This window comes from Salvelinus alpinus, chromosome 14 (assembly GCF_045679555.1).
Source record: "Salvelinus alpinus chromosome 14, SLU_Salpinus.1, whole genome shotgun sequence".
Taxonomy (NCBI): Eukaryota; Metazoa; Chordata; class Actinopteri; order Salmoniformes; family Salmonidae; genus Salvelinus; species Salvelinus alpinus.
In genome coordinates this window covers 24,101,571-24,128,189 of record NC_092099.1, presented here as the reverse complement: position 1 = coordinate 24,128,189, position 26,619 = coordinate 24,101,571, and the positions used below count along the sequence as shown (strand labels likewise).

Below are 26,619 nucleotides of genomic sequence, written 5' to 3'. Positions count from 1 at the left end.
TGTTACAAAAATTTTGAAAAAGTCAAGGGGTGTGAATACTTTCTGAAGACATTGCATATGTGTGAGATGCAGAGTAATTAAACAGGTGTACTTGCCGCTCCATAGACCTTGGATGGTGGCCAGGGTGCTGTTGCTCAACATGGCGGGGTTTATAGCCCCTCCAAGCCCACCCGGAGCTAAGCTCAGCAAGGCCCCCCTACACACAGAGACACAGAGACAAGTATAGTCAGACAGACAGAGACACAGTGATTCCAGTAGAGATTACCCAGAATTCCTTATTCCTCCCTCAATCCCTGAGATTGTGATGATCATAGCAATGAGCGTTCAACTGCAACTATTACTACTATGACTATTCAAAATGGCTTATATCATATTTTAGATATACATGGGCACTGGAAATATCTTCATGTAGTTTGACATGTGTTGTGATCCTGCTCTGAAACCCTTTCCCGTACTACTCACCCAGGAGTGAACTGCGAGGATGCCATCAATCCTGGGTTAAGCCCAGCCATGGCGGCGTAACTAGAACTGGTGGGTAACTGGGCAGCGCCTTGCAGGGCCGCTGACAGCCCCGGTCCAGCCACCATCACCTGACCTGTCCCCAGATTGGTTGCTAGGGACGATGGTGCCTGCGTGACCACCGTGTGCTCCTGGGTTCCACCCGTCTCCGCCGCCGTGGCCTGGAGGGCCATGGGGGAGGGGCTTAGCGAGGTGGAGCTGGTCACCGCGGTAACCATGGGTGCCGTAGAGATGACAGAGGCCGTGTTTGTGGTCGCTCCGATCGTCGTGCCTGAGACGGAACCCGGAGGGTGGTGTTTAGTGTTTAAGTACAAGGTGGGATACGGGAAGGGAATTATGCCTGAATCCTAATTTGAGATTTCTTTCTTCAAATATGATCCTGTCCCTCCCCTTTCCCCGTGTACCTGTCAAGGTCAGGCCGGAGACGCTGGTGCTGGTGAGAGGCATCACTGGGTTTAAAGTGAGTGTGGTTGGTGTGTTACTGGTCACAAGGCTCGCCGTACTGGCCACCTGCACCAGGGAAGGAGAAGAAAAAGACTTGAACATGGAATAGAAAAAAATACACTTTACTTGTGTGTGTGTGTGTGTAGTGCATGCTTACACTGTGTATGTGTGTGTGTGTCCATGCATGCAAGTGCAAGTGTGTGTGGTACATGTACATGCCAGTGTGTTTTGTTAGTACCAAGGGGCTAGTGGGGGTGAAGATGGTTTTGATGGGGGTGCTGCCTGTCCCTGTGATGCTGTGTCCGCTGCTGGGGGGGTTGATCCGCTTCTCTTTTTGCCGACGGTTACAGAACCACACCCGGATCACCTCCTTCTCCATGTTGAGCTGGTCAGCAATTATGGTGATCTCCTCAGAGGTAGGTTTTTGGTTCTGCTTGAAGAGGGCAAAAGACCAGGTATTCCCTTTCAGTATGGGGCAGTTACTTTCAGTATGGGGGAGTTCCTTTCAGTATGGGGCAGTTACTTTCAGTATGGGGCAGTTACTTTCAGTATGGGGCAGTTCCTTTCAGTATGGGGCAGTTCCTTTCAGTATGGGGCAGTTCCTTTCAGTATGGGGCAGTTCCTTTCAGTATGGGGCAGTTCCTTTCAGTATGGGGCAGTTCCTTTCAGTATGGGGCAGTTCCTTTCAGTATGGGGCAGTTACTTTCAGTATGGGGCAGTTCCTTTCAGTATGGGGCAGTTCCTTTCAGTATGGGGCAGTTCCTTTCAGTATGGGGCAGTTACTTTCAGTATGGGGCAGTTCCTTTCAGTATGGGGCAGTTCCTTTCAGTATGGGGCAGTTCCTTTCAGTATGGGGCAGTTACTCTCAGTAGGGCAGTTTACCAGACACTCTGAATGAAGTCTTTTCCATTTAATTTGATTCCCTTCCTAATGGTTTAAGTGCTAAAATAGGTTGATGAGGTAAATTAGTGAAGACAAGTGAGCGCTAATCTAGACTGTAACATTTCGCTCACCTCCAGAAAGCTCTTTTCTAAGGCCACGCGGATGTTGGTTTCGATGCTGGTCCTCTTCTTGCGTCGGCGGTTGAGCCCCTCCATGCCCAGACCGGGGGAGCCCAGGCCGCAAGGGCTGGACAGGGCCAAGTCAGACGACAGATTCTCTGCACAAACAGCACCGCGACAAGGGACAGGGACGGGGGTAAAGACCAGGTACTCTGCAGTGCATAATACAGTACACAATAGAGTACAAACACACACAGCTGTCGGTCAGCTCAGAGACATACCTGCATCGTTGAGCCACTTCTCCAGAAGTGGCTTCAGCTTGCACATGTTCTTAAAGCTGAGGTTCAAGGCCTCAAAGCGGGAGATGGTGGTCTGGCTGAAGTCGTTACCGTACAGCTTGCCCATTGCCAGGCCAACATCCCCCTGGGGGAGACAGAGAGTGTTAGGGAGAGCTCTGCTGTTAACACAAACACACGTATGCACACTCATGCAAGCATACACACACACACCTTCCTGCAGCTCGCTAACACCCCCAACAACACACACAAAATGTACACACGTACACACGCCTTCATACAGCTCCCTCACAACCCCAACCACACACACACACACACCTGTGTGAAGCCCAGTTTGATGCGTCTCTGTTTGAAAGTCTTAGCGAACTGTTCCAGCTCCTCCAGGTCGCTGGGCTCCTCCAGACTGGGTGTGTCCAGGCGTTTGGGCGGGGTCTGCTGACTGTGGGACAGGGGCTGGATGGGCGTGGCTGCTATCGTGTGGGACGGAGTCGCTGGCTACAGGACGGAAGTATGGGGTTAGGGCTGAAAGGAAATGACAAACTAAACATGGTAGTGATAAATGTAGTTGTAGTGTCTGACCTGTGAGGCAAGGTTGATGCTTGGCTGAGTCTGCAGGAGGTTGGCTTGGCTTTGAGGTAGTTGAGTTAGAAGATTCTGGGCTTGCAGGAAACCTGTTGAGAGAATTATGGAGACCATTTAAGAGGTACGAAAGGAGGGTGAGAGCGAGGAAGGGCGAGTGTGTATGTTTGTCCATGTGTGTGTGTGTGTGTCCATGTGAGTGTGTGTAGTACATACTCTGCGCTGTGTACATATTCTGCTGGCTCTGCGGCGTCTGTGAGATGATGAATTGGCCAGGTTGCAGCTGGGTGGCGATGTGGTGGCCAGGTTGAACCAGGACAAACTGGGGCATGGTTAGGTTCTGCTGCTGCAGCTGCTGTAACTGCTGAAAGTCCTCACACACACACCCACCGGGAGAAAGAAGCACACATTACTACAGACACAGACACGTATAGTCACACACCATTCATGCTGCTGTTGGTCATCTCACACACACATACAGGGAGTGAGGAACCCTCGTAACTACAGGGAAACCAGTATTTATAAGTACAGTGCTACAGGCAAGGGGGGTACCGGTCTACTAGAGGTGATAGCGTAGCTGCTGGCCTTTATTCTAGCTTCATTCTACAGATACACTCATTCATACAACAGAGATGAACAGAGGAAAGTTTTCATTAAGCTTCCACGGGGAGAAAAGGTTACAACGTACTACAGGTAACAGCATACTTATAATCATTCATATAGCAGTGTTATACATGAGTACTACTAGGTAGATAATACAGGTCCAGTCATTCATATAGCAGTGTTATACATGAGTACCTCTAGGTAGATTATACAGGTCCAGTCATTCATATAACAGTGTTATACAGGAGTACTACTAGGTAGATTATACAGGTCCAGTCATTCATATAGCAGTGTTATACATGAGTACCTCTAGGTAGATTATACAGGTCCAGTCATTCATATAACAGTGTTATACAGGAGTAATACTAGGTAGATTATACAGGTCCAGTCATTCATATAACAGTGTTATACAGGAGTACTACTAGGTAGATTATACAGGTCCAGTCATTCATATAACAGTGATATAAAGGTGTACTACAGGTAGGTAACTGCTGAAGGTCGCCATCTCATACGGGTATCCCAGCTGGCTTAGCTGGCCTGGGAGATGAGTAGAGACAGAGGGAATCTGAGGGGGAATGATGTGAACATTACAGCTCTGTGTTTCCTGCATATTCAATTGATGACACTGTGGCTGTTATATGTTTTGAGGCAGTATTGGGTTTGACTTCAGGATTTTATTTTACACCCCCTTCTAGAATAGGTAGCAGGATACTCTGCCCCCTGCAGATTCTGTCTAGCCCTAGTGATGGGGGTGTGTGTGTGTGTGTGTGTGTGTGCGTGTGCGTGCATGCGTGCGCGTGTGTGTGTCCATGTGTGTGTGCGCCTATACACATTCTCATGTATTTGTGTGTGTGTGTGTGTGTGTGTGTGTGTGTGTGTGTGTGTCTCTTACAGAGGTGATCTGGACGGGCTGGGACAGGGGCAGCTGTGTGATGGGGGTGGCTGCGGAGGCAGAGATGCTGGCCCCCGTGGTGCTGCTCTGCTGGCTGGCTGATTGCTGCTGCATGGCTGCTGCCAAGAGCTGGGCCTGGGCCTGCTGCAAAAACATCTGCTGCTGCACTGGAGACAGGGTCAACTAGAGAGGGAAAGCGAGAGGAGGGGTGGGGTGGGGGGGGGGGGCGAAAGAGACGGGGAGATAGAAAGGCAGAGATGACAGATATTGTGGAGAGGGCAGAGAGAAAGGTACAGGGGGGGCAGAGATAAAGAGGGAGAATAATGTAAATGGAGTGAGCGGTTGGAAGAGAAACAATAGTATGTCAAGACAAATGCCCCTTACCATTCATTTCAAAATGTCAAAGGTCTTTCAAGTTGCAAAGGACTACAAAACTAGCAGTACATGTGATGCAGTGACTGAGTGCCGTAGGGCCCAACAGACGGAGAGAGGAGAGGACTCATGCATTTGGACAGGAGATGATGTTGGTGTTTGGGGAGGTTTCTCATCGCAGCCACTGGCTGTCTGATATTTAGGTCACATGACTCTATCACATGTGAGGGCATGCTGGCCATGCGACAGCGACAGAATGATCATGGATGAGTATGACGGCTGGGCTCCCGGTCGCTCACACACAAACCAAAAGATGGTACCAGAGTGATGTGTGTCGTGGGGTTGGCATGATTGCACATGTGCACAAGCACACACAGGCTACGTCCCAATACTCTTCTCTCAGTTCCTCCCACCAACACTGATCATAGCAGGAATTGGTAGAATGAATAAGGTAGGTAGATCAATTCCCATTCAATCTTTATATCGAATCACTGGTCACTAAGAAGAGGAAACAAGGAAAATAGTATTTGGACATAACCCCACCCTCAAATAGTCTCCTTCCATTCATATGCACTGATCTGAGAACAGTGAAACCATTATACCGACGATACCTCCTGTGCATTTGCTGTTCTTTCAGATCAGTGCAGATGAGGAAGAGGAGATGAGGAAGCCATAGAGATCCAGCACATTACAGACAGATGAACCGACAGGCAGGCAGGCAGACAGCATGACACTTACTCCAGCTATCTGTCCCCCAGCCAGCATGAGCTGGGCCTGAGGCAGCACCCCCTGCTGGACGGAGGTCGGAATTGCACCCGAGTCTTCAGACTTGGACTAGGAGCAGAGTACATAGGATAACCTTATATAGAATAACCTTTCCAGATACATGTCATATAGACACAGGCGACTCCTGATAACTGTAAACTCAATGAGTGCAATACAGTTTTCCAGTAAAACTGCATTATTTTACATTGCTCCTGATAACGACATGTTCCTGTTAAGTCCATTCTGAAGCCGTTGCATTTATCACGAGTCATCTGTACACTATGTCGATCTGTTTTTGAATAATGATGTTGACTGATACTTATTGTATTCAGATGCCCTAATTCTTGCAACTATACCTGTCAGAGTCTTGACTAGAGACAAGGAGCAAGACCCATATTTTTACTGTTCAACATTGGCGTGTAGAAGAAGAGGAAAAACATATACACACCAAGACAAAACACACTCCCACACACACTGCCACATAAACACAAAAACAGAGTTTCAATAATAGGTAGCACACTGAAGGTATTCTCTAAATAGAAAATGATCTACATGAGAAAAGCAGGAGAGGAATGTACTGCAGACCACAGAGAACAGAGAGGAAGGAGGGAGGGGTGAGTGGAGAAGTTAATTTAAAAAACTGTTATGCAGTGCATGTAAATTCTGCAGAGATTTGCATATTCTTCGCCATCTGTTTCCGAGCAACCGCAGAGCAGCTAATTAGCATACAGGGTTGATTAATCTGCCTTGTTGCCAGGCGATACCGAGAGAGCCTGGCTCATTTAAATGTACTGTGTGTGTGTGTGTGTGTGTGTGTGTGTGTGTGTGTGTGTGTGTGTGTGTGTGTGTGTGTGTGTGTGTGTGTGTGTGTGTGTGTGTGTGTGTGTGTGTGTGTGTGTGTGTGTGTGTGTGTGTGTGTGTGTGTGTGTGTGTGGGTGGTTTGTGTGTGTTAGAGCTGGGATGGTAAACCGAAAATGACGGATATTGCCTTCCTCTTACCGAAGCATTTTACCTACGACGGTAATTTTCTGTGATTTTGCTTCACGACATTCCTGTAGATTGTTGTAAAACCAATATTTGGTCAACAGTAATAGCCTATACATTATGTTGATTCCTGCTATGAAAGTATCTGCCTGTCCCCATTTCACTGTCGGATTCTGTGTGAGCGAGCCACTCTCACTCCCTCATCCTACTGTGAAGCACAAGCATATGACCGTTGCTCAAAATGTAATTGCGGGAATCATACAGTTTTCAAAGCAACTACTATTGTTCTAGTTACGGAGGAGAGTCACAGCTTTCTGGGAGTATATCATGTATTTCTCACCTCTTGAATTCATGGCACAACTTTACAACCAGAGTAGACTGTAGTTAGTATGGTGCGCAAAGCAGAGTGTGCCATTTATATAAATTAGCCTAGACCTAGTCCTGGAAGGTTTTTGTAGGACATTAGCCTACATTTACTGATAGCTTATTCAATTAGCCTACATGGCTATATAGCAACAATATCATATTTAGAGTAAGTAATCCAGCCAAGTGTTTTGAGTTCCCACTTCCTCAGGTTGTGAATAATACAGTTTATAGTCCAATATGCACAAAGATGTCGGCAAATTCTCTGAAGAACCAAAAATAAATCTGATCCTTCTGGATCCTATTTGACAGGTCGCACATCAACATATCAACCATGCATTCCCTGGATATGTTAGATCAAATAGCTGACTTTTTGAATCATGGCTACCATCTCAGTTTTCTTACTTCGCACTGAAAATACAAAATTATAGTGCCCTGCCGCTAATGTAAAGTAATAAAAATAAATGTGTCATATTTACGGTTATCGAGTAAAATGGTTACATTTATCACGATATGGATTTTTTTTGTCCATATCGCCCGGCTCTAGTGTGTGTGTGGCTCTGTTCTGTTGGCATGTCTCTGTCCCCTCTCCTCATTTCAACTACATTTCTGCCAGCCTGGGCACCTGCAAAAAATACACCCACATATACTCAGATCACACAGACACACACACAGGCACACACTCTCTGGTAAAAGCAGCAGACATGTGTGTGTTTTGGTCTGAGTGAGTGAGTGAGTTACCTGTTGGAGCAGAGCTTGTGCGTGTGCATTGGTGATTGCGTTTGTGGCCTGCACCGTCTGCCTCTGAAAGTCCAGTCCATTCGTTTGGACTCCTGAGAACAGAAAAGTAATTAAGTCATCAGAAAAAAAACTCTCACATACACACACACACACACACACACACACAGCACACACAAATCGACACGTGTGAACATAATACGCACACAGTAGCCTCTAATTACAGCAACAGCACAACAACCCAATTAACTTTCACTGAACCTCTCTCTCTATTAGGTTTCTTAATCAACACTACAAAAACACACACTCTGTAGGACATAGAAGTGAGCAGAGTGCAGACCCGAAGGGTGTTCAGAGGGCACCAAACAGGACCACAGGTTTTTAAACAGAAGACCATTACCTGAACTTAAGAGTCTAATAACCAAGGACATTTTCGCTGTCCGTTTGTGACTATTTGAAACCGTTTGTGCCTCCTGAACGCACTCCAGGTACGGGCAGCCAGAGCAATGCAGCAGCAGGTCACAGCAGGTAACTCACCTGTGTTTCCGTCCCCACTCTGACTCTCCATAGCACATTTACTAGTTTCTGATGGATTACTCATTCTAGAATCTGAAAGAGGCAGACAGACAAACAGACAGACAGAGAGAGACTTTCACTCAACTGTCATTGACCCTCTAAAAGTCACGCCCCACCATTCCATCCCAAAACAGCGCCTAAAGCCCACATCTTATAAATATCTGATGTCGTATGTCGTACTTAATACAATAACACTAGACAACTCCCACTCCTTCCAACAGAGCCTGATAATAATATTTTCTAATGGGCTACACCCCCACAACTACCTCTAGCCTACATGCAGTGTATTTTTTCCATACAAAACCGGGTAAAAAAAATTGCTGCAGGTAACATTTTTACAATTAGAAAACGCCCCATTTAATACAGTGGAAATCAACATCTTCAACAATGGCAATTTGGGGATACACTTTGAAGCATGCCTTTACATGCATAAAAGCCCAGCAGGACAATGTTTTATCCCCTTTTGACTTGTTCCTTGACGATCTCGCTCTCACACTCGCTCTCGCACACACATTTTAAATACTTTATTTGAATCTACCAATCAAATTGAAAATGAAAAGATCCAAACATTTCAAAAGGTCTCTTTATGCATGACATTTATGGGTACAGAAAGCGCCTCCCTCTCCAAACAGCTAGGCTGCCCAAGACAGCTGAAACAGAGCAGTACCTAGCCAATTGCTTTGCCCTAGTTTTTATCAGGCCCGCAATCTGGAGGACACGCACTGCAAGGCTGTGCCAAATATCAGCGCCACCAGCTTGCACCTACACCCGAGGATGTCCAAGCCTGCCACCAGGAGCTGGTATTTAAGCAGCTTCTCGGCAAAGGCCTGCTCCATGTGGCCGTCAAAATGAGCAGCCCATTTCCAAAATGAGCACCTCCCCCTGGCCTCCCCCCACAACAACAATATCTGGTGTATTTGGTACCCCATCATCATCAACATCACAAACACACAACACCGGACCACATGACTCACCCACTTCTGTTGAACCTGTATTTTCCAGCATGCTTTCAAAAGCTGGCGGCGGCAGATAGGCTTGGTTCCGCCGGACAGCACACTGCCCCTCCTCTCCCTACTCCCTCTCTTCACTATCCACTGGTCAGTGCAGAGTCCAGTCAAACTACAGCTACACACACAAGACACAGACAGACTGGCACAGTCCACTGAACGCTCCACTGAACAACACTGAGACACAGCCTCAGCACTCCACTGAACAACACTGAGACACAGCCTCAGCACTCCACTGAACAACACTGAGACACAGCCTCAGCACTCCACTGAACAACACTGAGACACAGCCTCAGCACTCCACTGAACAACACTGAGACACAGCCTCAGCACTCCACTGAACAACACTGAGACACAGCCTCAGCACTCCACGAACAACACTGAGACACAGCCTCAGCACTCCACGAACAACACTGAGACACAGCCTCAGCACTCCACTGAACAACACTGAGACACAGCCTCAGCACTCCACTGAACAACACTGAGACACAGCCTCAGCACTCCACTGAAGCCAACAGGTTTTAGACTAACAGCTCTCCCTCACTCTCAATCGATCTTTCTCAACCTCTCCTTTCTTCTCAACAGTCTCCCTCCTTTTCCCTCCCTCTCTCCGATGCGTGCCAGGATTGTGGCAACTACTGAAAAAGTTCTCTCTCCCTCTCTTTCTGGAAGAAAACAGAAACAACTAGTGCAGCTGGCTCCTCTCTCTCCCTCCACCCACCCCATTCTATAATGGAGTATAATCAGTATTCAGCTGATTAAAGCTGTATGCAAATCAGGCCCTACCTCGTTAGCGATTCAAGGCTTTGAAGTCCTGTGAGCAATTCATTTCACACCGGGCTCTGAAAGCTTTCTGCATAATTTAAAATCCATAAATATGTATCATTTCATTAGCATATTAATTGGATGGCTTTTTGGAGAACAATATAAAAAAAATAAAAAATAAAAAAAAAGACGTCCGGGCTCAAGCTAAGCCCAATTACCGGCAGAATGCAGGCAGCAGAGTAATTAGCTGAGAGGGCCAGGTAAAAAAGGGGGCAAACAACTGCCCAGAATTCAGTGCGAGGCCTGTTGGCAGTGGTCTGGGCACGTTGGCGTGGAAAGGTGGCTGGTGCTAATAGAACTAATAGAATGTCTCAGACTGCTGGTCCCAAAGTCCGCCAGGAGTCACAGAGACCAGGCCTGGTTATTAATGAGGGGTTGGAGGTGGGGGGAATAAATAACTCCACATTAATCCACCACGAGCCTGTCATTACTACCAGACCCCCTGTGGCTATGGCATTCCACTCTGCACAACTACTGAGACAGAGAGCGAGAAACAGAAATGGGAGGGAGGGAGAGAGAGTACTATCAGCTATGTTTATGAAGCGTGTGAAGATTAGCATATTTAGATTAGCTTTAAATTCCATTAGGCTAGTTGTTCTCATTCAGACAGCTTTTTTCCCATTTCACTCTTTTTAATCTAGCGTAGAAGAACATGCCTTGGAAGTTAATGTAGCGGGCAGGCAGGCGCCGACTGACAGAGTGGGGTGTCAAAGCAATGTTAAAATTAAATCTGACTGTTTTGTGGGGTAGACCTCTGAAAAAGAGGGGGATGAACGTGTGGTTTTGCCTTGCTCAAAAATCCTCAATAGAAAACGAATTTGTCTCTTTTCTTGGCTCCCTAAATACAACCCTTCTAAACTCATTCACAAAAGACTGATATTTATCACACTAGTGACCAAGACAAACAGAGACTGAAGAAAGGGCATGACAAAGCAGTAGGGACAGTAATCAACAGTATGGACAGTAATCAACAGTAGGGACAGTAATCAAACAATAGCCTAAAAACAGTGTTTTTACAGTTGCAGTGTGGGGCATTATTAGACTAGTTTGTAGTACTTTTTCAGCCAAGGAAGCTAACGGCTAACCATTTTCTTCAAAAGGCCGATTTAGGCCAGGTTACGACACTGTCACGCCCTGATCTGTCCCACCTGTCCTTGTGATTGTCTCCACCCCCTCCAGGTGTCACTTATTTTCCCCAGTGGATTTATCCCTGTGTTTCATGTCTCTCTGTGCCAGTTCGTCTCGTCTGTTTCAAGTCAACCTGCGTGTTTTTCCCGTGCTCCTGCTTTTGCTATTCTCTATTTTGCTAGTCCTCCTGGTTTTGACCCTTGCCTGTTTTCTGGACTCTGTACCCGCCTGCCTGACCAGTCTACCTGCCCTGACCTTCAGCCTGCCTGCCACTCTGTACCTCTTGGACTCTGATCTGGTTTTGACCTTTTGCCTGTCCACGACCATTCTCTTGCCTACCCTTTTTGGAACTAATAAATATCAAACACTCAAACCATCTGCCTCCCGTGTCTGCATCTGGGTCTGGCCTTATAGACACTTAAACTCACGTTCTCAAAGCCACAGCAAATGTTTCATCCACTAACTCTCCAAGTGTGAATTTGTTGATGGAAAAAAATAAGGTTCCCTCCCATGAAACAAGGACAGAGATACAGATGCCCTATCTTCCTTCCTTCCAAACCACACACTATACCCTCTTAATGCAAAACAAAAAGAGAAAAGGGTTCAGAGGCAAAGAGAAGTAAGGAGAAAGGCACTTTATTTAAACCACAGTTGCTAGGGTGGCTCGCAAAATCCAACTGTGGAGCAAACAATTCATTATGCAAATATATTAGCAGAGAATATTTAATAGGTAACTCATTAGCACTTTTTTATGGAAAGGCTGAGTGAATATAGCGGAACAGCTAATGTGAAGGGAGACATTCAACGTGAGGCATAGCGAGTGTAGAATAATAAGCATATTCAAATTCCACTGACATTTAACTTCACCCATGGTATGTAAGTCACGGCAACACTTCAAACTAAGCTCCCATTAATATCATATAGCTGAGTTAAGCCTATAGGCCTAAACTAGTTTGTTAATACAGTACTTAGCATGTAACAGTGTCTGCATTAAGGCATTTCACTGTTCTACAATTATGGTGACCAAATCTTTCTCCATTTGTCCTATCGATCATGCATGTCTCTCTCCTACTATTATAGACCTTTTAAAACAAGACGTTTTGCCACCAACTTTATCACTTTTTGGCAACTTGCATTTATATCTGAAAGGTATTGCCGGCAACATAGCCTGTACTTTTATTTTCCGCCAACCAACCTAGTCATGATTGTGGTAATATGTTTAAAATGTCGCGCCAGACCCTCAGTATAAATGTCCCCGATCATCTTAACGGCTTGGCACACTTTCAATTATGAACATTCTATTGTTGTTCTCCGACATCAAACTTGTTCTTGTTATTAAGAAAAAGTATAAACCTGGTATAAACACAAAAACAGCAGTCTGCTTGACATCGAAGCAGCTAGTCCAAATAGCAGCATTACCTGCTACATTTTTTAGCACAAAAAAACCCATCAGTTTTAAATTGTATTTAGGATATGTATATCTAGCAAGCCAGGCAACTAAAAGCCATCAGTTTTAAATTGTATTTAGGATATGTATATCTAGCAAGCCAGGCAACTAAAAGCCATCAGTTTTAAATTGTATTTAGGATATGTATATCTAGCAAGCCAGGCAACTAAAAGCCACTTTCTAGACAATGTTTTGGGTTGTTGCAGTTTTTTAAATATTTAGCTAACTTAGCTATCTAGCTAGCTGGCTAGCCAGCTCATATACACTAAGTGTACAAAACATTAGGAACACCTTCCTAATATTGAGTTGCACCCCCTTTGCCCTAAGAACAGCCTCAATTCGTTGGGGCATGAACTCTAGAAGGTGTTGAAAGTGTTCCACAGGGATGCTGGCCCATGTTGACTCCAATGCTTCCCACAGTTGTGTCAAGTTGTCTGGATGTCCTTTGGGTGGTGGACCATTCTTGATACACATGGGAAACTGTTGAGTGTGAAAAACCCAGCAGCGCTGCACTTCTTGACACACTCAAAACCGGTGCACCTGGCACCTACTACCACACCCCGTTCAAAGGCACTTAAAATATTTTATTTTGACCATTCACCCTCTGAATGGCACACATACACAATCCATGTCTCAATTATCTCGAGGCTTAAAAATCACTTTAACCTCTCATCCCCTTCATCTACACTGATTGAAGTTGATTTATCAAGTGACATCAATAAGGGATCATAGCTTTCACCTGGATTCACCTGGTCAGCCTATGTCATGGAAAGAGCATGTTTGTATACTCACTGTAATTAACTAGCTACAGACTGGTTATATCACATTATCTGGAGTACAAAGATTTTTGTCCATTACTGGTCGTTACAGGAAAGCCCCATACAATCCACCGCAATAGATTTTTCAACTTTTTGTAATTTTTTTATTTCACCTATATTTAACCAGGTAGGCAAGTTGAGAACAAGTTCTCATTTACAACTGCGACCTGGCCAAGATAAAGCAAAGCAGTGCGACACATACAACAACACAGAGTTACACGTGGAATAAAAAAGCGTACAGTCAATAACACAATAGAAAAAATAAAAAAGTCTATATACAGTGTGTGCAAATGGCGTGAGGAGGTAAGGTAAGCGTGAGGAGGTAAGGCCATAGTAGCGAAGTAATTACAATTTAGCAAATTAACACTGGAGTGATAGATGTGCAGATGATGATGTGCAAGTAGAAATCCTGGTGTGCAAAAGAGCAGAGAAGTAAATTTAAAAAACAATATGGGGATGTGGTAGGTAGATTGGATGGGCTATTTACAGATGGGCTATGTATAGCTGCAGCGATCGGTTAGCTGCTCAGATAGCTGATGTTTAAAGTTAGTGAAAGAAATATAAGTCTCCAACTTCAGCGATTTTTGCAATTCGTTCCAGTCATTGGCAGCAGAGAACTGGAAGGAAAGGCGGCCCAATGAGGTGTTGGCAATACCTTTTAAATTATTTGGTAGGCCAGACAAGCTCACAGAACGGGACCGCCGAGTGCTGAAGCGCATAAGAATCGTCTAACCTCGGTTGCAACACTCATTACCGAGTTCAAAGTGCCTCTGGAAGCAACGTCAGCACAAGAACTGTTCGTCGGGAGCTTTATGAAATGGCCGAGCAGCCGCACACAAGCCTAAGATCGCCATGCGCAATGCCAAGAGCCGGCTTGAGTGGTGTAAAGCTCGCCGCCATTGGACTCTGGAGCAGTGGAAACGCATTCTCTAGAGTGATGAATCACACTTCGCCATCTGGCAGATGCCAGGAGAACACTACCTGCCCGAATGCATAATGCTAACTGTAAAGTTTTGACCACATTTTTATTCACCATAACAGGAAAATTAACACATTAGAAGGTAATTATTTACAAAAGATTTACAAGTATGGCAAACTGCTAACTTACTGTTTGTGGATGTGAAGAAATTAAAGCAGTTAATTGCATTCTGTCCTATCTGAGAAATATAGAACTTGATCAATGCTGTTTGCTGCTTCAGGTTAGCATGACAACTGTTGCAACAACAGGGTCAAAGTTGAATGTCTCTTTGCTCAGTTCCCGCCAAAGTAGTGGTTCTGACTAGAGGGAGTACAGCTTCAACCGGAAGTTAGGAGAACTTACGCATCAGGTTAGGATAATTAACGTGGCAGGTTAGGAGACTTAGGTTAAGGTTAGGAAAAGGGTTAGAGTTAGTTAAAATGCTCTCCTAACCTGCTATGAAATGTAACTTCCTGTCGTAGCTGTACTCCCTCTAGTCACAACCCTAAGTAATGGCTATATAAAAGGTGAATGCCTACAAGAAAGAGGTAAAGATGAGCTGTTTGAAAGGGGATCATATAAACATTTCCCAATTGTTTTTAAAGGCAAAATACTGTGAATCCTATGTGAGTGGCCTAGCCCAGTGTTAGCAGGGCTACTGGCAAACCAGATTAGGCCTATAGTACATTCCCAAAAAATATACCTGAACAACACTATATATTTTAATTTGTCTTTTGCCCCTTTGAGAATCTTTTTGGCCTTCCTCTTGTCCTAGCCTAGGCTACATCCCACACAGCTGTCTGGTCCCTTATCTTACCAGATTAACTTTACCATGGTAATCTAGTACCAAACCTACCTACTATCCATCTAGTCACATACTGTATAGTATATCACTATGTGCACATGACATACTCCTCTCGAACTCCCACTATAGAACAGCTTGTCTGTATGTACTTCATGCATACTTTTCAGATGCCTTGCATCTATTACTGAACATAATGCATTATTCATGACAACCATGTTTACAACCATGAATATTCATGGGCGGAACTCTCGGGATGGAATGGGATGAAGATATAAAACTGTGAGGAAGTGAGGAGTGTGAGTGTGAAAATGAGAAAATAATTTCTCACCACAAAGTAGCTTAGTTCATAATCGACCCAATTTTGTTCTAAAAGCCTCCCCCCTCCCTTTTTTTTTATTTTATTAATTTTTTTTTTTTTTTTACAAAGGACTTACTGAATGCTTCCCACAACAAGACAGGAACCCAACAAAATAAGTGAATGTTGTGCTACAGTGACAAGGATAACCTGATTTCACACTTTGCAAAAAGCACAAGACACAACACAGCAACATGAATAAGATTATCTTTAATAAGTAACAGGGATGTAGCCTACAACTAAAATATGGACACAAACACACACAAACGCCTTAGCAGCAAATAGTTTGCCTGGCTACCCAAACTCCTTGCTCCGGCCAAACGCTACGCCACGCCCACGGACGTTAGTTTATAAGTCTGGATCTGAGTACCTCCCCACTGATTTCTAGAACGCATACTCACTCTAACTGATGGGTTGGGCCAGAGCCATAACACACCTGGATAAAGCAGTGTTTAAAAAATGTGTCATCGGCTTTGATACTCTGATTGGTTAGTGATGATACAATTGCTGATGACTTTGTTTTGTATAAATCACCACAAATTACTTCAACAATAGCAGCCTTAGACTGAAGTACAGTATGTAGTGAACATAGGGCAGCGGAAGAATTCAGCAAATTGTGTAGTTGTCATATCTTTTGGAAAATGTGTTTGCTGGCTAGAATGTTCATAAAAGTTGAAGAAGGGCGACAATAGGCCTATAATATGACATCACGAGCAAAAAGATTTTAACTACTTCAGAAAATCTGTATGTTTGTCTTAAGTATTTATTATCACGGTGAAAACAGTGGCACGAGAAAAGAAAATGGGTGGGAGCGCTTGTCTGCCCTTTCATCAAACTGAGACCGAAGACATTAATTGGATGTGGGCCTCTCTTGTGCCCCTGGCTGTCACGGAAGTACGCATCACCCCTCCCCGGGAAAGAAATGGCACAGGTAGAATGGGCCTCGCCGACATGGATTGTAAAGAAACGGCATTCAAAACTGGTGCTGAAGACGGGAATCGCTCTACACAAGAGGTGGGGAAATCAAAGGCATCGTTTTTAAATATCGGAAACGTCCCCAAATTAGGCATTCTACTGAAGTTTTTAATATATTCAGTCTGCGTAAACAAACGCCACCGATACCGACGCACACACAGAACTCAAGACAAGAGGGACTTGGTTGTGTGGGGCGAAACTTCAAAGCTCTCATCCAAACTCAGACAAGCGAATGGCGAGACAATGGCGGCAACTATTTTTTCCCTTTCGACCGTGAATGTTTTTAGTGGATTTATGGCGGCAGGAGCAGCATTTATATAACTGTCATTGCTATATTTTTGGGAATGTGGTAAAATTAAATATTCGAAATAAAATAAATTGAAACTCGTTTATTACTTAAAACACATCCAGGAGGTAGGCAGCACCAATACGTCCTAAACATAAACAATGCTAAACAATACTATTTAGGCTATACATTTCTTAAAGTGTTTAAGCTTTTATCTGCTAAAGAGAGCAGTACTATTGTTGATATCACGCTTCTGGAAAATAAACTAGCTCACGGGCTAGGTGCTGAAAATGGGCAGATTATAGTTGCCACCATGGATGAAAAAAAGATGGGTTAGCCTACTGTTAATCTAAAAACATGGTCAATAGGCATATAAACTTAGTGGAGACAATAGGCATTGTCTATAACCCCCAAACTAAAGGTTTTGACATATTTTGCGGCGAACGCGAGATAATTTCGAATAGTTAATGGAATATGCTAAACCCCGCATTCTATATGACTACGTTGTTATGGTCGGACAGGCCCACATGAATAACACAAAACAGGCTACAACGTCTGTATCGAGCACAAAGGCTGGGAAGATATAAAAACACGCTGCGGCCCTCCGACATCAAGCAAGTTAGCTTCTCGGCTTTCCATTATGCTACTGTAAATATGATTTTAATGTAATATGCACAGCCGCTGGCTGTTGTTGGAAAAATGAATATGCAAACCTCCTCCAAGAAGCAGATAGGTTAACGCCACAATAAGCATCAACACAAAGCCGATCTGACTAGTTTAAGCAGCCAAGCTAGCCACCTTATCAAGCTAGTACAGCTACAGTACAGTATTTGAGCAATATCTGAATATGGCATGTATAAAAACCACAGACACGATTACTAATAAAATATGCTAAATCGCATTTGTAGACAGGGGTATGAATATGTAGCGGCGTACAGTGCTCTACTCACACAAAGAAGGGAGGCATGTTTTTTTGCCTTTAATTTGTCATCGCACTGCAATAGCCCGTTTACCCCTCTGTCAAATATCCGCTAGCTGTGAATTAACTAAAATGACGCGTACAACAGCAACATTGGGCTAACTCATTTTGTTGTCGCGTATCTTCTGTGCTACATGGGTTGAGAGAAAGAGTGTTTGAATATGAGTATGAATATGTAAAATTCTGTAATGATTACCTGGTCCTGAACTCTCATCTTGACTCGCTGCTCCTCCATCCGCCATTTTGAATATTTAACCCGAAATCCCATCCCTGGTAGGAGGAAAGAGAAAACTACACACCCTGCGCGACACATGTGCAAGTGCACTGTATTTACTTGATAAATACACTGTATTTACTTGATAAATACAGTTGTAGAAAGTATACATAAATTATGTTTAAAAAAAATAATACTTGTATTATGTTTGCATGTGTTTATGTAACCCATGTTAGTAATATTCATATTATCCTACTAGGTTAAATTCAATTGGAACTAAATTAATCTTCAAATATCCTTAATGTTGTCGGCTGCAAATACGGTATAATATTCAAGGAATAATACATGGGGGGCTATTAGGTGTTCTATGGAGCGTAAGTGTTGGCAATGTTCTCTAGTTGCGCCATGATTATCTCAGTGTTCTGTCACTCGTGGGGACAGTACGTCACCGCTAAGTCTAAGGGTAGACCTCGAAAATTCAAGCCCCTTGGGTGCTACCATAGAGTTACATTAGAAGGTCATTGGCCACAGATAAAATAATGTCAAATCACATTATATTGGACTGATCATGTCAACATCATACTTTCAAAATCTTAGCTAGCAGTCATCATCATAAATCAAGTCGACAATCTACTGGCAAATCCTTTTTAATCCTTGTCATATGAAGAGAAATAATGAAAGAAATTATAGCTAAAACGTATCGGTGCTCATCGGCCATTGGACATAAACATTACACAACAAGTTGGAAATCGAAAATTCAACAATGAGTAGTTTGGAAGGAATCAGTGACAGTGGCTAACTGCAAGCATCACAAAGCAATCACTATCCTGCTATTCAGTGGAGTGGCAGTGTGGTCCTAAATCTTGGATTAAGTGTCTCTTTTCCAAGTTTAAAATGATAAACATTCAATATGGGCCATGCTGTCAATGAAGCATGATTTGTGCTGCGCTCAAAACAACTGTTAACTCTGAACTTCAAAAACTTGACTTCAGTGAATTCAAGACAACTGGGAGTTCCGGGAAAAAAACGAGCTCCGTCTGGGAAATACGTTTTGAACGGTCATCCAACTCGCAATTGTAAATCGGGAACTCGGGCCTCTTTCTAGAGCTACGACCTGAGGATCAGCACTATGGCCTTTTTATTGCCTTACCTCCCTAATCTTACTTCATTTGCACACACTGATATAGACTTTTCTATTGTGTTATTGACTGTACGTTTGTTTATTCCATGTGTAACTCTGTGTTGTTTGTGTCGCACTGCTTTGCTTTATCTTGGCCAGGTCGCAGTTGTAAATGAGAACTTGTTCTCAACTGGCTTACCTGGTTCAATAAGGTGAAGTAAAAAATAAAATCAAAAATAAATGACTTCATCATGATTCGACCTTGTTTTTTTTCCAGAGTTCCCAGTTGTCTTGAAAGCACCATAAATCCAGAGAATTCCAGACTTTGATAACAAAATTATCCCACGAAGGACTGCTGTGCCACTTTCCTGTTCAAGTGAGCACAGCACAACAAGGTGAGTCCAAAAATGTCTTGTATGCTGCTGCATAAATTATGTAATATGCCAGGGAGAAATGTATACTGTAGCTTAGAAAGTAATACTATGTATATGTTGTGTAGTAAACTGTTAGTAGCCCATGTGCCTCACCCTAATAATTTGCTCTATTTCCGCCTCTTAATTTAGCCTACTGTTCTGACTTGGTGGTGCACATGTAGCATATAACCTGTTTTAGAGAAATGTAATCATCTAATTTTGTAAGAGCCTTCATTGTCTGCTTATATGCCCCCTTTATTTATCCTACGGTTATGACTTGGTGTACAGGGAGAACACTGTAAGAACGGCCTGTGTTCTGAATTCTGTCGCTGTACATTTTAAAAGTGCTAAACAAATAGTTATATTGACTACGTCTGTCCTAGATTGCTATTATGAAACTTGAATTCAACAATGCCAATAATGTTTTCAATTAGACTTTTGCATTAAAAAGCAGCTTAAACAAAACATGTAAGAATTAACTATAGCCATTGAATTCTACCGTGCCTATATACAGTGTTTTATAGGGAATTACAAAATGTGTGTGTCAAGCCCTGAATTCTGATTGGCTGACAGCGGTGGTATATCAGACCATATACCGAAGGTATGCTATTCTTTTTTACTGCTCTATTTACGTTGGTAACCAGTTTATAATAACAATAAGTCACCTCTGGGGTTTGTGGTATATGGCCAACATACCACACCTAAGGGCTGTATCCAGGCACTCCGCGTTGCGTCGTGCTTAAGAACAGCCCTTAGCCTTGGTATATTGGCAATATACCACACCCCCTCAGGCCTTATTGCTTCATTATACAACAGGTGGGTCTAATCCTGGATGCTGATTGGTTAAAACCGCATTCCAGCAGGTGTGTCTATTCCTCAAGTTACCACCAGCTAAATCTATGATTTACTCTGTTCCGTCCGACTGCGCAATCCTACTGTCTCATCAACTCAAAACTAAACTTTAGTCTAAAGGAAATGTGAGATAAGGTCTAGATGCTTTTTATAGTGGAGATCAAGTTTATAAATTGCCTGGCTGGGCTGATGAGACAGTGGATTGCACAGTCAGATGGAACAGAGTAAATAGGCATTTTAACGTAATAGATTTAGCCAGTGGTAACTTGTGAAATAGACACTGGCTGGAACACGGTTTTAACCAATCAGCAGTCAGGAATTAGACTCCATTGTATTAGGTTGAAAAATACCTCGGCTGTCAGCCAATCATCATTCAGGGCTCGAACCACACAGTTTATAATATGCAATATTCTAACATATTTGCAGCCGACAACATTAAGGATATTTGATGATGCATTTAGTTCAATTTACTTTAGCCTAGTAGGCTAATATGAATATTACTAACATTTTCATATTAGCAAGCTAGGACTGATGGTTTGGTTAGCTAAACTAGTCTGTTTTTTTGGTTACCACAGCAACTACTGTAGCTATCGAGTAAACTTGCTAGTTACTTCAGGGGATGTTGAACACATTTCTACCGGCAACACATTTCTAGTGAAAAATATACAAATTATAGCCATGGCAAATGTGTTAAATTCTGTGTTAATTTATAGCCAATTCCACTCCACAAGCACGTTGTGGAACACACCTTCCACGTCATTCTTTATTTTCCATAGAAAGCATAGCCACTCATTGATTACACCTTACTTGAATAGTATTATCCATAATGATTTGTTTGTGTCTGTAAGTGTATGTGAATTTGCATAGTCCAGGGGCCTGTTGCACAAAACTAGGATAAGGGATTAAGCCAGGATATCTTGGTGATCCTGGCTCAATTGATCCGTAATCCGGTTGCACTAAAGATGGATAGGGGGCAGTAGGATATGTTATGGTATAAATTACCATGGAGATTTATTCTGTGGAGCTAGCCTGCTCCAGACCAGGCTAAATTCCAGGATCTATTTAATCTCATCCCTAATGTCAGTCAGCAGTCACCACAAATGGAAACCAATAGTTATTTCACTGCTCACTATACATTGTTATCACATATAACTAGACCCACTTATTATTTAAACGTTTGTGATCATTAATTTCAATGATTTTGGATAAAAAATGATTTTTAGATGATGTTGCTATCATTAGATAATTTACAGTTTCCCATAGACTATAAGGCTATATATAAAATGATAGAATATTAGGGCCACAGAGGGGAAAAAAACACAAGTCATAATATTGTAACCAGTTGTTTTAAAGGAGGACAGTTGTTAAAATGACAGATGTGGGGCATTTCGTGAAATTGTACTTCAGTATGGTTTCATAAACAAAGACATGCTGATGTGCCAGAATATTAAGTATCACATTGTCATAAGTATCAAAACTGTAAAAACAATATGTAGCTTTTCTGCAGAAAGAACCAGCCTCATAAATTTATGACTTTATCCTTTTTCTTCAGTGTGGCCCTAGTACTCTGTCATATAAACAAATACACATTCCATATGAATATAAAAACACAATGTGTAACATTATGTTCCTTTATTGAATAAGGACAAAACAAAGCAGGTAAACCATCAGCTCCTTTCGAAACTGAAGTCACAGTGACTCTACAAGATGGAAAGCACAGAATCCAAGCATATTATACAAAATGATACATACACATTCAAAGGTCTGTATATAACACACCCTGCATGTCTGCACACTAAAATAAATGCAGGACAAATCCATACACATCAACTGAACAGACAAATGAATGGATGCAGTAGCCTCCCTGCAGCCTTGTATTACACACAGTATACCGCACAAACATCATAAGAGGCCAAATTCGTCAAAAAACGAACCCAAAAAAAACCAAATTCCTCTGCCACCGCAGGACATATTTAACCAAAATTGAAAGCACACATACTAACTAAAATAATTCAACACATATTGGTCCCTCAGCAGCCGACCACTGTCGTCATCAGGGAAGATTGCCGGATTGTCCCAGTCCATGGCTGGTGGCACTCTGGGGGCCCTCTCCTTCCTCAGGCAGGCCACATTGTGGAGGACAGCACAAGCCACAGTAATATCACATGCCCTAACAGGGCTGACCCTTAATTTGTGAAGGCAGTGAAAGCGTGCCTTCAGGAGGCCAAAGGTCATTTCAACTCTGGCCCTGGTCCTGGCATGGGCATGGTTGTAGGCCTGCTGTGCTTCCTGGGGGTCTGTGAAAGGTGTCAGGAGAAAAGGCTGGCAGCCATACCCCCTGTCTCCCAGCAACACACCAGAGAATTCACCTGTCAACACAAAATCTCATCATTACTACCTCATAAACACAGTGATATTCTTGACACAGCCATGATGGTTATAAATAGGGGTTGTGTGGCTTACCTTGTGATAGGCACTGATAGATTTCAGAGGCCCGAAAGATTCTGGAGTCATGGACTGAGCCAGGCCATTTTGCCACAACATTGCTGATCACACAGTCAGCATTGCAGACCATCTGAAATCATAAGATGAGGAATATTACACCAATCAATGCACATCACTGGCAATGCAGAGTGTTCGTCAATGGACAATATCAAAAAGTTATGTTCACCTGAACATTAATGCTGTGAAAGGATTTCCTATTCACAAAATCGGCCTCATGGGCACCTGAGGGGGCTTTTATCCTTATGTGTGTGCAGTCCACTGCACCAATGACATTGGGGAAACCTGTCACACAAAGTAATGAGTATCCTACTATGTGTTAACAGTTGTCCTGTAATTTGTAGATCCTCTTACCTGCAATCCTATAGAACTCCTCTTTGATGTCACAGAGTCTTCTGTGGCCAGGGAAGGAGATGAAGACATCTGCTAATGCTTTGATAGCCAGACACACACTCCTTATTGTGCGGCAAATTGTGGCCTTGTTCAGCTGTTCTGCATCCCCCACTGAGTACAGGAAGGCTCCACTAGCAAAAAAGCGCAAGGCCACACAAACCATTTGCTCCACACTCAGTGCATGGCTCCGTGCAGTGCGGTGCTTAATCCTGGGACCCAGTAGTCTGCATAGATACCTGATGCCATCTGCAGAAAACCTGTATCTTTCATATAGATGGTCATCAGGGAAGGCCAGTGGGTCCAACCGGTCCCTGAAGACCCTTTCTCGCCTGAAGGCTCTCCTCAGCACAAGTGCTTCTTCATCCACCACATCTCGCACGAATGGGCATGCCATTGTCAGAGCAGAAAGGAACACACAATTTTGGGCCTTCATATAGGCTAGTGGCCACACCTGGTGCTGGGGGGGTGGGCAAAAGAGGGCGATGCCTTATAACGATGACTTGGTTGTACTGATTGCTGGGAAAATAAAAAAAACCTTAGAAAGATGCCACCGTCCTGTGTGCTCACAATAAGAGCTCATATGTCATGGCTCACTTGACTTTACGAGAATATACCTAATTTTTATTTTGAGCTGTGTCATCTTCTTGGAGCTGGGGGAGGAAAGAAAAATAATGATTAATACATTTGTGTTACAGTTAGCATACAGTGTACATTGAAGGCATATCTCACCTCCCTCTCAAGTTTTTTTATTTCAAGGTCCAGTTTCCTAATTGTCCTCTTTTCTATTTCGGACTCCAGTGCAAGATTTTCCATCTTTTTCTTCTTGTACTGAATGTCTATGTCTGCCAGTTCTATTTGGCGCCGGAGGTGGTTGCCATACAACTTTCTGATAGCTTGTGAGCTCTGTGAACACAATACAATTAGCGCAGCTGGAATTTGGCAGGATGTGGTGTCCTTTTATTAATACGCACTATGTTGCCAGGCTGGTTTTCCCACTGTATAGCATCTGGGTCCTGTAAAAGAAATTAGATTTTTTGATTTTGATGAGGACTCCTCACCATTGTAGAGTAAATAGTACTTTCACAGTCTTAACATGATACCTCATGCCTTCTGGAATCCAGAGAGATGGTCTCCTCCTCATCATCGTCTCCATCATGTGCTGTTGCTGCTGCACTGGGGCCTTCACCCTATCACATTTAATCGGATTCATATTGAAGCTAGTAGACAAGACATGCCAGGCCTACAGTATGCCTTTGATGGAGTACTCACTGGATCAGCATCGTCTGGTGCTTGTGCTGGTGGCTCTAACAGGAACACAGTGCTGCCAGACACTGCAAGGCAATAGGTAAACCAAAGTCAGACAGTCCAAATTGATTCAATATGAATGTGGTTGTATCCCATGTAGAGATGGAAGGACATACCTTGAATGAAGCGGGTGGCATCTTGGGAGGAACCTATGCTCGTCTCTTTCCCCCCAGGGATCCCCTCTAAGACGGGCCTGCCTTTATTTAGCTCCAAGGCCATGTCCTCTGCTGGGGTAAGGTCAGCCTTTGGTGACCCACCACCCGTGCCTTGTCTGTGGGTATTCTTTTTCACTGCTAAAACAGTACAGACAATGTGTGAGCAGGCACCTTCTGGGTACAATATATGCTTGTGCTTTGTTAAATATTAGTCAGGGACCATACCATTCTGCAGAATGTTCTTGTATTTGATTTTGACCTGCTGCCATGTCCGTTTTGGCCCGTTCATGTTTAATCTACACACACACACACACATTCAATGGAGTCACACTGCAAAAAATTACTTGGTATTTTTGTCTTGTTTTCAGTAAAAATATAAAAAAATTTATCATAGCTTTATACAGTGTGATGGAGTTACTTTACACAATTTCACTCATATCTGCAGTGCATTTCAATTAAAAATGTAACCGTTTCATAATTACAGTACAACTGCATTTTTGGAGATGTGAATTAAATATTTGAATTGTAATTGTGATGTTTCAGCGGAGCGGTGAGTGTGTAATTGTGCACTACTTACGCATTCAGGCGGTCTGCAATACTTTGCCACGCTTTTTCTCTTTGCTTTATCACTGTGGCGGTGTTGCCTTTCTTCTTAATTATATCTTTTACCTCCTCGTATGCCTCCATGAGGATTTGTGCTTCCGACGGGGAAAAGTACGCGGCTCTAGTTGCCATGGTAAATCAGTTAATCTGTGATCTGTGGCGGGGTCTATTTGAGTGAGCCGTGAGCGCGCACCTATCCAGGATTGGTTTCACCTGGCTTAATGAATCCGTGTCTGCTCATCCTGGCTTGGTCTTTGTGCAACCAATTAAGCCTGGACGCACATGTTTTGGCTTCATTGAGCTCAGCTGAGTCATTTATCCCGGATGTCTTAATTCTACTTTTGTGCAACAGGCCCCTGTTCTAACCTGTGCTTTTGTGCCCGCGTAGTACTGTCACGTTCCTGACCTGTTTTCTGTTGTTTTGTATGTGTTAGTCGGTCAGGGCGTGAGTGTGGGTGGGCATTTCTATGTTATGTGTTTCTATGTTGGTAAATGGGTACCTAATATGGTTCTCAATTAGAGGCAGGTGGTTTTCATCTCCTCTGATTGAGAACCATATTAAGGTAGGTGGTTTCACATTGTTTGTTTGTGGGTGATTGTCTTCCGTGTCTGTGTCTGCGCACCACACGGGACTGTTTCGGTTCGTTTGATGTAGTCTGTTCCTGTTCGTGTAGTTATGTAAGTTCCATGTTCAGGTCTGTCTACGTCGTTTTGTTATTTTGTAATTTTCCAAGTGTTTTTCGTGTTCGTGTTCGTCTTCGTCTTTAAATAAATATCATTTATGTCTACATACCTCGCTGCGTGTTGGTCCGACCCATGCTCCTCCTCGTCTGAGGAGGAGAACGAATATGACTGTCGTTACAAGTACATAGGCCTGCAGGCTGAAGTAGCATACTGTAATAGCCTAGCCTATATGTGTGTTCAGATAGTTTCTTTTATATCAATAGAATAACAGCAAGCGTGGTATCCTGAGTTTTTCCTCTAAACTCCATCTCCCTTTGAACTTTATTTTGATCTTCAGGCAATCAAGTTGAAACATCTAAGGATCCTATTGACATCTCTGTAATGACGAATTGAAGTTGAGTGAGATAGTCATTTCTCACCTTAACTGTAGGTATATGTTATAAGTAGGCTACTAGGGCCATGCTCTTTGGAGCATAAATGGAGTCACAAGTGCTTTTATCGTTATTTCTAGAATTATCCACTATTGTTTCTGTCACGCCTGCTCCCCCTCCCTCGCGCTCGAGGGCGCCAGGATGCCCATCATTACGCACACCTGTCACCTTCGTTACGCGCATCAGCGCTTCATTGGACTCACCTATACTCCTTCACGTTTTGATTGCCTTC

General features: G+C 43.4%; 2 protein-coding genes across 12 annotated transcripts in view; both read right to left on the bottom strand.

The window, feature by feature from the left end:
- LOC139539181 (POU domain, class 2, transcription factor 1-like) overlaps positions 1-17,969 on the bottom strand; it is a 29,861-nt gene extending 11,892 nt beyond the window's left edge. Inside the window, exons 1-15 of one of the 8 annotated variants that reach the window (XM_071342070.1) lie at positions 17,912-17,963; positions 8,094-8,165; positions 7,560-7,651; positions 5,445-5,540; positions 4,335-4,517; positions 3,921-4,007; positions 3,056-3,203; positions 2,840-2,931; positions 2,579-2,755; positions 2,246-2,387; positions 1,977-2,122; positions 1,202-1,396; positions 924-1,029; positions 463-790; positions 96-196 (exon numbers count right to left, since the gene is read on the bottom strand). In XM_071342070.1, coding sequence (XP_071198171.1) covers positions 96-196; positions 463-790; positions 924-1,029; positions 1,202-1,396; positions 1,977-2,122; positions 2,246-2,387; positions 2,579-2,755; positions 2,840-2,931; positions 3,056-3,203; positions 3,921-4,007; positions 4,335-4,517; positions 5,445-5,540; positions 7,560-7,651; positions 8,094-8,165; positions 17,912-17,957 — 2,011 coding nt within the window. In that variant the 5' untranslated portion in view covers positions 17,958-17,963. Of the gene's footprint in view, positions 1-95; positions 197-462; positions 791-923; positions 1,030-1,201; positions 1,397-1,976; positions 2,133-2,245; positions 2,388-2,578; positions 2,756-2,839; positions 2,932-3,055; positions 3,204-3,920; positions 4,008-4,334; positions 4,518-5,444; positions 5,541-7,559; positions 7,652-8,093; positions 8,166-9,106; positions 9,731-17,911 lie in introns of those variants that run through there. The other 7 variants (XM_071342069.1, XM_071342071.1, XM_071342075.1 and 4 more) reach the window with 7 other exon arrangements.
- A 3,962-nt stretch (positions 17,970-21,931) lies between these two features.
- LOC139538624 (putative nuclease HARBI1) lies at positions 21,932-25,650 on the bottom strand. Of its 4 annotated transcripts, none has more exons than XR_011667766.1 (10): positions 24,895-25,640; positions 24,631-24,807; positions 24,479-24,540; positions 24,310-24,396; positions 24,181-24,222; positions 23,939-24,112; positions 23,824-23,859; positions 23,171-23,725; positions 22,778-22,889; positions 21,932-22,683 (listed from the first exon to the last, which is right to left on the bottom strand). XR_011667766.1 is itself a non-coding variant. In XM_071340884.1 (10 exons), the coding sequence occupies exons 7-10, from the start codon at positions 23,640-23,642 to the stop codon at positions 22,313-22,315; spliced, it is 1,071 nt and encodes a 356-aa protein (XP_071196985.1). In that variant the 5' UTR covers positions 23,643-23,725; positions 23,824-23,859; positions 23,939-24,222; positions 24,310-24,396; positions 24,479-24,540; positions 24,631-24,807; positions 24,895-25,648; the 3' UTR covers positions 21,932-22,312. The 4 variants fall into 4 exon arrangements, 3 of the variants coding, with proteins under 3 accessions (XP_071196985.1, XP_071196987.1, XP_071196986.1); XM_071340884.1 differs by adding an exon at positions 22,986-23,101 and having other exon boundaries at positions 23,939-24,222; positions 24,895-25,648; XM_071340886.1 differs by adding an exon at positions 22,986-23,101 and having other exon boundaries at positions 23,171-24,112; positions 24,895-25,650.
- Positions 25,651-26,619: the final 969 nt, after the last annotated feature.